We start from the raw sequence: 13,771 nt of genomic DNA, 5'->3' as shown, positions 1-13,771 counted from the left end.
TGGCACTATGCATTGGGGCAGGTGGTGTTCTCCTGGCATCCACCAAACCTAGATTCGTCTGTCGGACTGCCAGATGGTGAAGCGTGATTCATCACTTCAGAAACGCCCCTTCCAGAGTCCAATGGCGCGAGTTTACACCACTCCACCGTTTAATGCCAATTTGTTCACATTATCTAAAAATTATTAAATACATTTTTCCCCCATCAATCTACACACAATACCCCATAATGACAAAGTGAAAACCTGAAATTTTAGCAAACATCTTCAATATAAAAAATGGAAATACCTTATTTACATAAGTATTTAGGCCCTTTGCTATGAGACTCGAAATTGAGCTCAGGTGCATCCTGTTTCCATTGATCATCCTTGAGATGTTTCTACAACTTGATTGGAGTCCACCTGTGGTAAATTAAATTGATTGGACATGATTTGGAAAGGCACACCTGTCTATATAAGGTCCCACAGTTGACAGTGCATGTCAGAGCAAAAACCAAGCCATGAGGTCGAAGGAATTGTCCGTAGAGCGCCAAGACAGGATTGTGTCGAGGCACAGATCTGGGGAAGGGTCCCACAAAATGTCTGCAGCAGTGAAGGTCCCCAACAACACAGTGGCCTCCATCATTCTTAAATGGAAGAAGTTTAGAACCACCAAGACTCTTCCTAGAGCTGGCCGCCCGGCCAAACTGAGCAATCGGGGGAGAAGGGCCTTGGTCAGGGAGATGACCAAGAACCCGATGGTCACAGAGTTCCTCTGTGGAGCTGGGAGAACCTTCCAGAAGGACAACTATCTCTGCAGCACTCCACCAATCAGGCCTTTATGGTAGAGTGGCCAGACTGAAGCCACTCCTCAGTAAAAGGCACATGACAGCCCGCTTGGAGTTTGCCAAAAGGCACCTAAAGGACTCTCAGACCATGAGAAAAAAGATTGTCTTTGGCTGGAATGCCAAGCTTCACATCTGGAGGAAACCTGGCACCATCCCTACGGTGAAGCATGGTGGTGGTGGCAGCATCATGCTGTGGGGATGTTTTTCAGCGGCAGGGACTGGGAGACTAGTCAGGCTTGAGAGAAAGATGAACGGAGCAAAGTACAGAGAGATCCTTGATGAAAACCTGCTCCAGGGCGCTCAAGACCTCAGACTGGGGGTGACGGTTCACCTTCCAACAGGACAATGACCCTAAGCACACAGCCAAGACAACGCAGGAGTGGCTTCAGGACAAGTCTCTGAATGACCTTGAGTGGCCCAGCCAGAGCCAGAGCCCGAACCCGATTGAACATCTCTGGAGAGACCTGAAAATAGCTGTGCAGCAACGCTCCCCATCCAACCTGACAGAGCGTGAGAGGATCTGCAGAGAAGAATGGGAGAAACTCCCCAAATATACACTACTGTTCAAAAGTTTGGGGTCACTTAGAAATGTCCTTGTTTTAAAAGAAAATCATTTTTTTTGTCCATCAAAATTACTTCATTAAATAGTACCCGCAAAACACCAGTCTCAACGTCAACAGTAAGATGGGAAAAAGACACTGGATTTTTTCTATGCAACTCTGCCTAGAAGGTCAGCATCCCGGAGTCGCCTCTTCACTGTTGACGTTGAGAATGGTGTTTTGCAGGTACTATTTAATTAAGCTGCCAGTTGAGGACCTGTGAGGCATCTGTTTCTCAAACTAGACACTAATGTATTTGTCCTCTTCCTCGGTTGTGCACTGAGGCCTCCTACTCCTCTTTCTATTCTGGTGAGAGCCAGTTGCGCTGTTCTGTGAAGGGAGTACTACACAGCATTGTACGAGATCTTCAGTTTCTTGGCAATTTCTCGCATGGACTAGCCTTCATTTCCAGAGCAAGAATAGACTGACGAAGCTTCAGAAGGTTATTTGTTTCTGGCCATTTTGAGCCTGTAATCGAACCCACAATTGCTGATGCTCCAGATACTCAACTAGTCTCAAGAAGGCCAGTTTTATTGCTTCTTTAATCAGCACAACAGTTTTCAGCTGTGCTAACATAATTGCAAAAGGGTTTTCTAATGATCAATTAGCCTTTTAAAATGATAAACTTGGATTAGCAAACACAACATGCCATTGGAACACAGGACTGATGGTTACTGATAATGGGCCTCTGTAGATATTCCATTAAAAATAAGCCATTTCCAGCTACAATAGCCACATTAACAATGTCTACACTGTATTTCTGATCAATTTGATGTTATTTTAATGGACAAAAAAATTGCTTTTCTTTAGAAAACAAGTACATTTCTAAGTGACCCCAAACTTTTGAACGGTAGGTGGTGTATATAAATAAAATGTGGATTAGGCACAAGGTAGGCGAACTACAACTATAATAAAACTCAGTGTTCATCTGTTGTCTTCTTAATATAAATACATATGCATGTGTGCATCATAATAACTCTTCATCTTTTGTGTATCTTTGCCTTGATTCACATTGATAGTGACGACGTATCCTTCCTTCCACTTATACTGTGTTTTCAAAATACTCCCCTCCATATACCCCCCTCAAAAATACCCCTCAAGAGAGGCATAATTAGTCATGTCAAACTGTGTAGAATTGCAGGAAATGTGTTTTAAAATGTGAAATAAATTGTGGGGGGAGGACCCACAGACCCCACCGCCTACTGCTCCGCCCCTCTAATATCTAACCCACACTTTCACTCCCTTTTTCTATCCAACATTCTTCTCCCTACACATCTCCAATAGTATGCTCTAGCATTTACGGGACCTTTATATGGAAGGTATACTAAATTCAGAATGAAGATGTCACAGTATGACTGGCAGCTGAAATTGGATAGAAAATGAGAGGCATGTAATCTGTGGCTACAGACCACATGCCTAGTGGTTGCAATGCAGACGGCGTGCAGCAATACACTTTATTAATATACTCCAGACACACACCATCACCACTACTACTATAGGACAGGAGAAACTGCCAGGAGAAACTTCTTTGGACTACCAAAACCAGTATTCAATTCAAAAGTTGTTACTGGAGGATTTGAGAAAACATTAGTTCATTAGGGTAGACTAGAGGAACAATTTGTACCTGGTGACATAGTTCAACAGCACTTTTACTTTTGCATACCGAAAGATAGTTACATTTCTGTACGGAAATGTTACCTAAACAGCTGTTCCATAACCACATTGCCAAACCTACTGCCAAAATAAATAAATAAAATAAACTGCCACACAGGGATAATAAAAAAATAACTAAGCTCAAATTGCTCCAACCTCTGCACCCTTTTGCTGATTAGAATAGGATGTGATAAGGCTTCCCTAATCTTACCTCGCCTGCCTATAACCCCCAAAACACACACAACACGCACACAATCACATAAAATCCAATGATCTAAGAAACCTGTTGATAGTTTTGATTGGTCCTCAATGGGGCATCAAGACTGAGTATGTTAGTGACAATTTTCTACTGGATAAATTATTGTCTTGAAGTTGTAGACTACACTTAGAATCTTTTGAGTTTTTTTATGTGTGATTTTTTGGGACAGTCTTTTCAAACCTCAATTAGTGCAAATGTACGGTACATAGTCATGATGTCAAACCGTTGAGCAGAAACGGGTGGGGCCTTGCCATTGACGCTGCTAAAGCTAACTCGTACAAAGGCCCACCGCCTGGACGCACAGGTTCAGCCATTCGAGCACACTGTTGCCTCAGGTGTCCACTGACACCTGGGAAAACGCATGCAAACTCCACATATGCTTATGACATCGTCCCCATACAAAATGGTCAGATCTCAGTTCCCCTATCAGCGGAGAGATGGAGCAGATGGTGCTTCACTTGGTCACTGCCAAACATAGAGAATGAGTTCCCTCGCCGTCACAAAGAGAGTGACTATGCTCTTTAACCAAGTCAACCAAACCGGGGAAAAAGGGAACAGGGCACTCTGTGACCTTGTGCGGTGCTTTCACATGCCCTGTCGACAGATATCCGAAACGTGAGCAGGTCTGTGTGGCCAAGTCGATAGAGGCAGAATGTGGACCCATGCAATGACGCTATTGAACTGAAGTAAAGGAAATCCATCTTCCATTAGTCATGTCACAATCCCATTTGGGCTACAGGCCAACGCCATCTCTGCCCTGTGACTTACCAATCACTTGGGAAAAAGCCCCAACGGTTTATGTATTGTACAGGTTGGTCGCCTTTGAGTCCCTCAAAGTTTAGGGAAGTTCAAGTCAAGATCGAGGCCTTAGAACGAAAGAGACTGTCTATAAGTAAAGCACATGAAGTGCAGTATTATTTATGTAATGACAAGCTTCATGTCACTGGTGATAGACAATAAGCCAATGCAATGAGGTATCTCTTTGTTGACGTTCAAACAACCTTTCGGTAGAGGGGAAAATGACCTAACTAACAGCAACTATTTGGCTCCAATAGTCATCTCGTCTCTGCTTCATTTTGCCGTAGTTGAGCTGAACCCTGCTGGCCCAGCTCGTGGAATGGGAGGGTTGATATGAAATCGATCCAGGGCAGTAATGGGGCTGGGAAGCCGGGGACAGTTGTGTTGACCTTTCCTCAATGTCATTTTGCATTTTCTCCCCTCGGTGGCATTATTGACAGCTCAGAGTTTGCTGGTTCTGGGGCGTCATTACCGTGATCAATACAACTAGCCAACCCAACCTCTGGAAACGGGGGAGGGGGGGATGTGCAAATGCACAATTGGGGGAATGCTAGGCAAGGCAACACCTCACAAACTTGCTGTCTAGAACAGTACATCTGAGTTTTATTGCACTGCCAAACATAAAACTGTGCCTGCTATAAAAAATATATATACATAAAACTGGACCACTATTAGCCATTTGGATACATATAATAAAACAGTCTTTAACAGTTGTGTACTGTACTGTATGTAGCTGGAATTTGCAGGAACACTGTTGTGTAACTACTCTGGCCTGTTGCTCGAGGGTACTAAAACTTGTGATATCATTTGAGAACTTGAGCATCCCACGTATCCTTTTGTGCACACATGAAAAGTTGCCAAGACGACTTTGTTCCAACGTTCCCACCTTTCAATCATGTTCAATTGCTTAAGAAATGTCAACGCCAACAGTTATGGATTGAAGTAACCTGCTTCTTTTAGCACTTTCAGTTTGGATAAAACATTTCACAAGCTCAAACTATTAGATTTCCTTTTACATTACCATCTGAGTCATGTGTTTACCTATAGGGGTGTGTGTGAGCGTACCATAAATCATTGTAAGAAAAGATAGCCTACTCTTTCAGGTCATGGGTTATTGCCAAATCTCTACATGAAGGATAAAGGACATACAGCTATGAGCAACAGAACCTTTATTGCCAAATCTCCAAGGTGTACTCTACACCCAAGAACATATGCCAATAGAACATGTAGGCCAGTGGTGGTCAGTGCAGTTTTAATATTAGGGCAGAGTATTTTTTACAGGATTTCAGAAATGTAGCATTTGTTGGGCTATTATGTTGGATAGACATCGAAAGAAGTTACAGAAGACAGAAATGCAAAAAGTGTCCCCTCTACAGCATGGATGACTGTCATTCATATTCCATTCGCCCAGCTCAGTGTAACATCAATAGGTTTCGGGTACTACATGATAATCGAATTTGCCCTATACCCATCATGAAAGTTTATACTGTCAGTTTATACCGTAGGTGCACAGGTCGAGAGACAAATTGGAGTAATCAAAGTGACACATTCAATACCGCCTTGCACACTCTTGCCTGCAACTAGCTGATCTGTTCACCCGCACACACAGTTCACTTTCATAGCAGCCACATACAGAATCATCAGTTAACTTAATTCCGTCTCATATCTACGCTCCTCCTCACACATTTTCCCTTCGCTTGTGGAATTCAGTGCACAACACAACAGATATCTGTGACCAGGCACAAACTACCTCCCCAAGCCAAACCTTCCTAACATAACCGCTAACCGCTACACAGCCTACATCGTTGTCACCACATTAACGTTATAGTCAACAAACTAGAACTAACACGTTAGCAAACCCAAAATTAAATCCATGTGTACAATCACGTAGTAGTGTACAGCAAGCAGTTGGTGGGCCCCGGTGGCAATAAATTAATAAAACCAAAAGCTTATCTTGATTTGGAAGAGTTGCAGTGTTGGAAAACCTTAGCTAGTTAGTTAACATAAATAGCATTCCTCTCTATTTGAGTCAGGTTATTGAGTAGGCTAAATTAGATACATTAGCTAAGTAAGTGAAAGGTAAACGAAGAAGAAAAAATACAACGAAATATAGCTAGCTCTCTCTCTGCTTCTCCTCGTTATTTTTTTAAGACATTATTTGTTCAAAACTGTTCAACTATTGTTTTCCTCTCTTTTTGAGTCAACTACTCACCACACTTTATCACTTTATGCACTGCAGCGTAGCGTATGCTTTCAGTACAAGATTAATTATCTGATTATTTGATTGGATGACCAACATGTCAGTTTGTACTGCTAGAGCTCTGATAGGTTAGAGGACGTCCTCCGGAAGTCGTCATAATTACTGTATAAATCTATGGAAGAGTGTGAGAACCATGAGCCTCCTAGGTGTTGTATTGAAGTCAATGTACCCAGAGGAGGACGGAAAATAGCTGTCCTCCGGCTACACCTTGGTGCTACCCTAGAGGGTGCTGTTGAGGCTACTGTAGACCATTGCAAACAGTGTGTTTTAATCGGTTATTTTGTAGGGATGGACATGAGTACTCGAACGGACATGGCGCTTCCTAGAGCATGGCACTTGCATTGCTAGGGTTATCAGTTCGATTCCCACAGGGGACCAGTCTGACATTTTTTGTAGGCCTACTAACTACTGTAAGTCGCTCTGGATAAGAGTGTCTGCTAAATTACTAAAATGTAAACTGTATGTATAAAACTGTTATTCTCCCTAAATTCCCTTTCCCACCGTGTCTCACTCAGTTGCGTTCCAACCGCTCCCTCTATTTTCATCAGAATCATTAAGCCTAGGCCAACTAAATCGAATGTATGTATATCGAAAAGTACGATTTTGGTTTGTAACCCAGAAAAAATTTTCAACTCACCAAATTGAGCCCCGTAAAAAATAAATAATCACTCTTTGAGAATAACTGTTCCAGAAACGAGATCTGCATCACTTCGCACTCTTCTGTTCTATTTTATTCTGTTATATTAAATCATGCTTTTTTTAAACTATAAAATAGGTGTGTCTTGACTGTGATAAGGCCTTAGGAAATAAAACCGTCTTTGGCTGCTAAATTAACAAAACAAGGCTGTGTCATTGCACAGCCATAGGATTCTACAAGCAAACGCTACTGCTGAGGTTACAACCTTTTTGAAGATTGTGTTCCACAATATAATATAACCAGTTGATTTTACAGTTTTAAATAAATTATTCTTAAAATTGCACTTTTTTTTATTTTTTTACTGGGGCATTTTAGCAATTAGAATGTGTTACCTGCAATGGTTATGAGAAATTATGCATCGATGGCATATAGATAAATGCGCACATATTTTTTTTCTCCAGTGTGGACCTTATGTTCTAAAAATAGCTTATTTTTTTTGAGTACTTGAAAAACAATCATGCAACTACTCACAGTCAAAAAAATGGCAGATGCCCATCCCTATTATTTGGTGAAATGTGAAAATATTTAGTACCTATAGTGTTATCTAAAAATTATAACTTTTTTAATGTTTCACTATTCAATTTTTTTAAATGAAATTCACTGAATAGGATGGTCCTCCACTTCCTTCTCTGTGGAGGCTACATGTAGGCTACAATAGGATATCTATTTTGAAAACAAAAAATGTGTGGCCTATAAGACGGAATGGACTTTACATGAGAAAATGGCTTGTGTGAAAATGGGTTTACCTGTAGAAATACGTTGGAGGGAGAAGAAAATAAAACAACCTGTGTATTAAAAAATATAATTTCCAGTGAAGGCCTATGTATTATTATTGCAGCAGAAGCCATGAATAACCTATTAATAGCCTAACGAAATGTACAAGGTCCTTATAATAAAATAAACATTTAAAATGTAGATAGGGATTATTTCTAAGGACAGAAATGTTAACTATCATTCGGTGACTGTAGTAAAATGCGATGTATCATTAGAGACTGAATCAACGGCATTAACTTTCCAACTAGACATTCATATTTAATCCTACTTAGAAAATAATTAAATATTCGCATAAACTCTGCCAACGCCGCGCGCACCCCACCGCCTTTGCGGTTGGTATTTTTATGAATGAAGGACAGTATGCAAATTAGAGCGATTCACGAAAAGAAATGGCGGATATGGCATATCAGTCCTCCACAAAGAAAGACTTTGTAGGCAACAGCGTCACAATGCAAACGAAAGCTACTTTTCCGTGACCGTGCACCCACATAATTTACATTGTGGTCAACATACAAAGTTATTATACTTCTACAGTGTTATTTGCACGGCAAATGGTGATATGAAGTGCATTTTTGAAACTATTCACTGTAAACCCTTTACAAAATGTTTCCGATCCAACCCCTCCCCCTCTGCCCCCTTCTCCCTCTCTCAAGACTGGAGTCGTTCAGGAGGGCGAGGGGGCCTAACCATCCCGCTCCTCTGTCCACTAACGTTCCATTGTAACAAAGCATTTTCAATTTGGGGAAAAACTTTAGGTCCACTCTCCTCATCCATCTCAGTATCCCATCAACAGACATGCATAACATGGGTTTAATTAGAGAAAACTTATCACATGCAAAATAAGAATTAAGGCTACTTTTCTTGAAGTAGCTATAGGCTACTCACTCGTCTGGGTGTGTTTCCTCGGTCATTTTTTCGTTTCACCTACAATAATATCCCACCGAGGGTACATAGTGCGGTGTCTTCATTTTTGTCTTGCCCTCCTCGTCCAACACCTCGATCACACACGGTAGCTGCCTAGTTCTGACAGTTTTTTCTGTTTGTTTGCGTTCTTTCTCGCTTCTCTTTTTAGTCTCTCAGCGTTTCACTACAATTATTCGAGCGCATCTATGAGAGTGTAAATCCCTTTGGAATACCTCCACCGATTTAATCCCGTCGCGCCCCATGCTAAAATGCGGTAATTGAAATCGTGCGTTGATGTCGGTGAGGATGGCCCCGTACGAGCCCCATCTCTGGTTACTCCATGTTGGATTCTGTAGGCAGAAGCCAACGCCGCCGACACTGGAAGTGGGGGGGGTGGGGGGCTCTTGCGGAAGCGATGACGTCAGACCCGAAGGCCCGCAGACGGTATAGGATTTTTAGGGATGTCCAAAGGGAGGGAGGGAGGGAGGGAGGGGGGGCTGCTGCTTTGTATTTTATGAAGATGTGGTTACAGGGTTAACGGGGGGGCTGCTGCTTTGTATTTTATGAAGATGTGGTTACAGGGTTAATGATACCTAATGTAGCCTATTTATGAACTAGTGAGAGTGAGTAACCTGAATACCTCAATCATGATTATCATGCATTCGGGAGGGAGGGGGGGCTGCTGCTTTGTATTTTATGAAGATGTGGTTACAGGGTTAATGATACCTAATGTAGCCTATTTATGAACTTGTGAGAGTGAGTAACCTGAATACCTCAATCATGATTATCATGCATTCATAACAGCTGAAGTTACTGGAATACAGTATGAAAATGTATGCACTCACTAACTGTAAGTCGCTCTGGATAAGAGCGTCTGCTAAATGACTAAAATGTAAAATGAATACAACATTTTTGATAGCACCATCATCAATTATTTGCCAAACACATCTGTCATTCACTGACACAATAGTTGATGAGAAAAAAATAAAGAAAATATATAATTGAGGGGTCTTGAGTGAAGAGCAGCGTTATTAGATAGTTTTCAATGAAGGTCATTGTATCACATTACCGCTGTTTCAGCCTTAGTGACAATGAAAATATAAATTCAATTTCTCACACAGAGAAGGCTCAAGGTACCATGGTCCAAACTACAATAGTTGTCTTCTACCACCAACTAGTGGTCACCATATGCTTTACATTCATTTGCCGTTCACATCTGTCCAGATTACATTTTAGCAATGGTGGAAAAAGTACAAATATTGTCATACTGAATAAAATTAAAGATACCTTAATAGAAAATGACCCAAGTAAAAGTGAGTCACCCAGTAAAATACAACTTCAGTAAAAGCCTAAATGTGTCTGGTTTTAAATGTAGCCTACAGTGGTGGAAAAAGTAGTCAATAGTCATACTTGAGTAAAAGTAAATGTAATTGCTATACATCAAATACCTTATACTAAGCAAACCAGACAGCACGTTTTCCTTTTTATTTACGGACAGACAGGGGCACACTCCAACACTTAGACATCATTTACAAACGCAGTATTTGTGTTTAGTGAGTCCGCTAGATCAGAGGCAGTAGGGATGAAACGTGTTAAATTAATAGGTGCGTGAATTGGACCATTATTCTGTCCTGCCTGAGCATTCGATATGTACTTTTTGGTGTCAGGGAAAATGTATGGGAGTAAAAAGTACATATTTTCTGTAGGAATGTAGTGGAGTAAAAGTAAAAGTTGTCAAATATAAATAGTAAAGTAAAGTACAGATACCCCCAAAAAACGACTTAAGTAAGTACTTTAATGTATTTTTACTTAAGTACTTTACACCACTGCAATTTAGATGATCTGATATATAACATTTTGGTGTAAAATGACCTAGCACGACCTGACATGACATTGCATGGTATATTACTCTTGCATTGTACTGTAACATTATTGCATTGTGTCACCTCATGTTATTAGTAATACATTTAGTTTGACATCAATGTAGCTAGAAAATGTATTTTATACTACACTTTGCTTTATATATTTCTGTAATTATATTATTTGTTTTTTTAAACAGATAACAAAAAACAAAGTGAGGGCTATAAAAATGATTACAATACCGCAGCAATTGCATGTTATGGCCAAACTCAGTAGAGGGAGCCAAACTCTGTTGGATGCTCCAATCAATGGTTAGTCCTGGCTACATTCAGATCTACCCCTCTCCCGAAGTGGGCACTTGTACACTATCCGTTCAGACCTCAAACCTTCCTACGTAAAGGTTATGAAAAATTTGCTCTTTGAGTATTTTGTCCAGTAGTTTTCCCCAAGGAGGAAGCCCCCACTGCTAGGTCAAAGATAATAAAACAAAAAACACTATAGTAAATAATACAGTAATGTCCGCAATAACACTACAGTAAACACTACAGTATACTACGCTCCGCAAAAACACTACAGTAAATACTGTAGTCTGCAAAACACTACAGTAATTAATATATATATATATATATATATATATATATATATATATATACACATTACAGTTTTTTTTACTACAGTATTTATTTTTTATTATAAACCAGGTTGTTCGAGCACTGAATGCTGATTGGCTGAAAGCCGTGGTATATCAGACCGTATACCATGGGTATACAGTGGGGAGAACAAGAATTTGATACACTGCCGATTTTGCAGGTTTTCCTACTTACAAAGCATGTAGAGGTCTGTAATTTTTATCATAGGTACACTTCAACTGTGAGAAATGGAATCTAAAACAAAAATCCAGAAAATCACATTTGTATGATTTTTGAGTAATGAATTTGCATTTTATTGCATGACATAAGTATTTGATCACCTACCAACCAGTAAGAATTCCGCTCACAGACCTGTTAGTTTTTTCTTTATGTAGCCCTCCTGTTCTCCACTCATTACCTGGATTAACTGCACCTGTTTGAACTCGTTACCTGTATAAAAGACACCTGTCCACACACTCAATCAAACAGACTCCAACCTCTCCACAATGGCCAAGACCAGAGAGCTGTGTAAGGACATCAGGGATAAAATTGTAGACCTGCACAAGGCTGGGATGGGCTACAGGACAATAGGCAAGCAGCTTGGTGAGAAGGTAACAACTGTTGGCGCAATTATTAGAAAATGGAAGAAGTTCAAGATGACGGTCAATCACCCTCGGTCTGGGGCTCCATGCAAGATCTCACCCCGTGGGGCATCAATGATCGTGAGGAAGGTGAGGGATCAGCCCAGAACTACACAGCAGGACCTGGTCAATGACCTGAAGAGAGCTGGGACCACAGTCAAAAGAAAACCATTAGTAACACACTACGCCGGCCATGGATTAAAATCCTGCAGCGCACGCAAGGTCCCCCCTGCCAAGCCAGCGCATGTCCAGGCCCGTCCGAAGTTTGCCAATGACCATCTGGATGATCCAGAGGAGGAATGGGAGAAGGTCATGTGGTCTGATGAGACAAAAATAGAGCTTTTTGGTCTAAACTCCACTTCGCTGTGTTTGGAGGAAGAAGAAGGATGAGTACAACCCCAAGAACACCATCCCAACCGTGAAGCATGGAGGTGGAAACATCATTCTTTGGGGATGCTTTCTGCAAAGGGGATAGGACGACTGCACCGTATTGAGGGGAGGATGGATGGGGCTATGTATCGCGAGATCTTCGCCAACAACCTCCTTCCCTCAGTAAGAGCATTGAAGATGGGTCGTGGCTGGGTCTTCCAGCATGATAACGACCTGAAATACACAGCCAGGGCACCTAAGGAGTGGCTCCGTAAGAAGCATCTCAAGGTCCTGGAGTGGCTCTAGCCAGTCTCCAGACCTGGAACCCAATAGAAAATCTTTGGAGGGAGCTGAAAGTCCGGATTGCCCAGCGACAGCCCCGAAACCTGGAAGGATCTGGAGAACGCCTGTATGGAGGAGTGGGCCAAAATCCCTGCTGCAGTGTGTGCTAACCTGGTCAAGACCTACAGGAAACGTATGATCTCTGTAATTGCAAACAAAGGTTTCTGTACCAAATATTAAGCTATGCTTTTCTGATGTATCAAATACTTATGTCATGCAATAAAATGCAAATTAATTACTTAAAAATCATACAATGTGATTGGACCCATGATCAAAATTACAGACCTCTACATGCTTTGTAAGTAGGAAAACCTGCAAAATCGGCAGTGTATCAAATACTTGTTCTCCCCACTGTATATGTATATATATATATATATATATATACACACTGCTCAAACAAATAAAGGGAACACTAAAATAACACATCCTAAATAATCTTATTAAATACTTTTTTTCTTTACATAGTTGAATGTGCTGACAACAAAATCACACAAAAATTATCAATGGAAATCAAATTGATCAACCCATGGAGGTCTGGATTTGGAGTCACCTCAAAATTAAAGTGGAAAACCACACTACAGGCTGATCCAACTTTGATGTAATGTCAGTATGAGGCTCAGTAGTGTGTGTGGCCTCCACGTGCCTGTAGACCTCCCCACAACGCCTGGGCATGCTCCTGATGAGGTGGCGGATGGTCTCCTGAGGGATCTCCTCCCAGACCTGGACTAAAAGCATCCGCCAACCCCTGGACAGTCTGTGGTGCAACGTGGGCGCTGGTGGATGGAGCGAGACATGATGTCCCAGATGTGCTCAATTGGATTCAGGTCTGGGGAACGGGCGGGCCAGTCCATAGCATCAATGCCTTCCTCTTGCAGGAACTGCTGACACACTCCAGCCACATGAGGTCTAGCATTTTCTTGCATTAGGAGGAACCCAGGGCCAACCGCACCAGCATATGGTCTCACAAGGGGGTCTGAGGATCTCATCTCGGTACCAATGGCAGTCAGGCTACCTCTGGGAGCACATGGAGGGCTGTGCGGCCCCCAAAGAAATGCCACCCCACACCATGACTGACCCACCGCCAAACCGGTCATGCTGGAGGATGTTGCAGGCAGCAGAACGCTCTCCACGGCGCCTCCAGACTCTGTCACGCCTGTCACATG

At 41.7% G+C, this 13,771-nt stretch overlaps 1 protein-coding gene across 1 annotated transcript in view; it reads right to left on the bottom strand.

Annotated features, from left to right (window-relative positions):
- Window positions 1-9,150, bottom strand: part of LOC121533185 (sprouty-related, EVH1 domain-containing protein 2-like) — a 28,310-nt gene extending 19,160 nt beyond the window's left edge. Inside the window, exon 1 of the mRNA XM_045216554.1 lies at window positions 8,750-9,150. Within this exon, the coding sequence (XP_045072489.1) occupies window positions 8,750-8,775 (26 nt within the window). The 5' untranslated portion in view covers window positions 8,776-9,150. The remainder of the gene's footprint in view (window positions 1-8,749) is intronic.
- Window positions 9,151-13,771: the final 4,621 nt, after the last annotated feature.

The sequence above is a fragment of the Coregonus clupeaformis genome, unplaced genomic scaffold (genome assembly GCF_020615455.1).
Source record: "Coregonus clupeaformis isolate EN_2021a unplaced genomic scaffold, ASM2061545v1 scaf0739, whole genome shotgun sequence".
NCBI lineage: Eukaryota > Metazoa > Chordata > Actinopteri > Salmoniformes > Salmonidae > Coregonus > Coregonus clupeaformis.
Note: the sequence above shows the minus strand (reverse complement) of the source record. Positions and strands in the feature narration are given on the sequence as shown.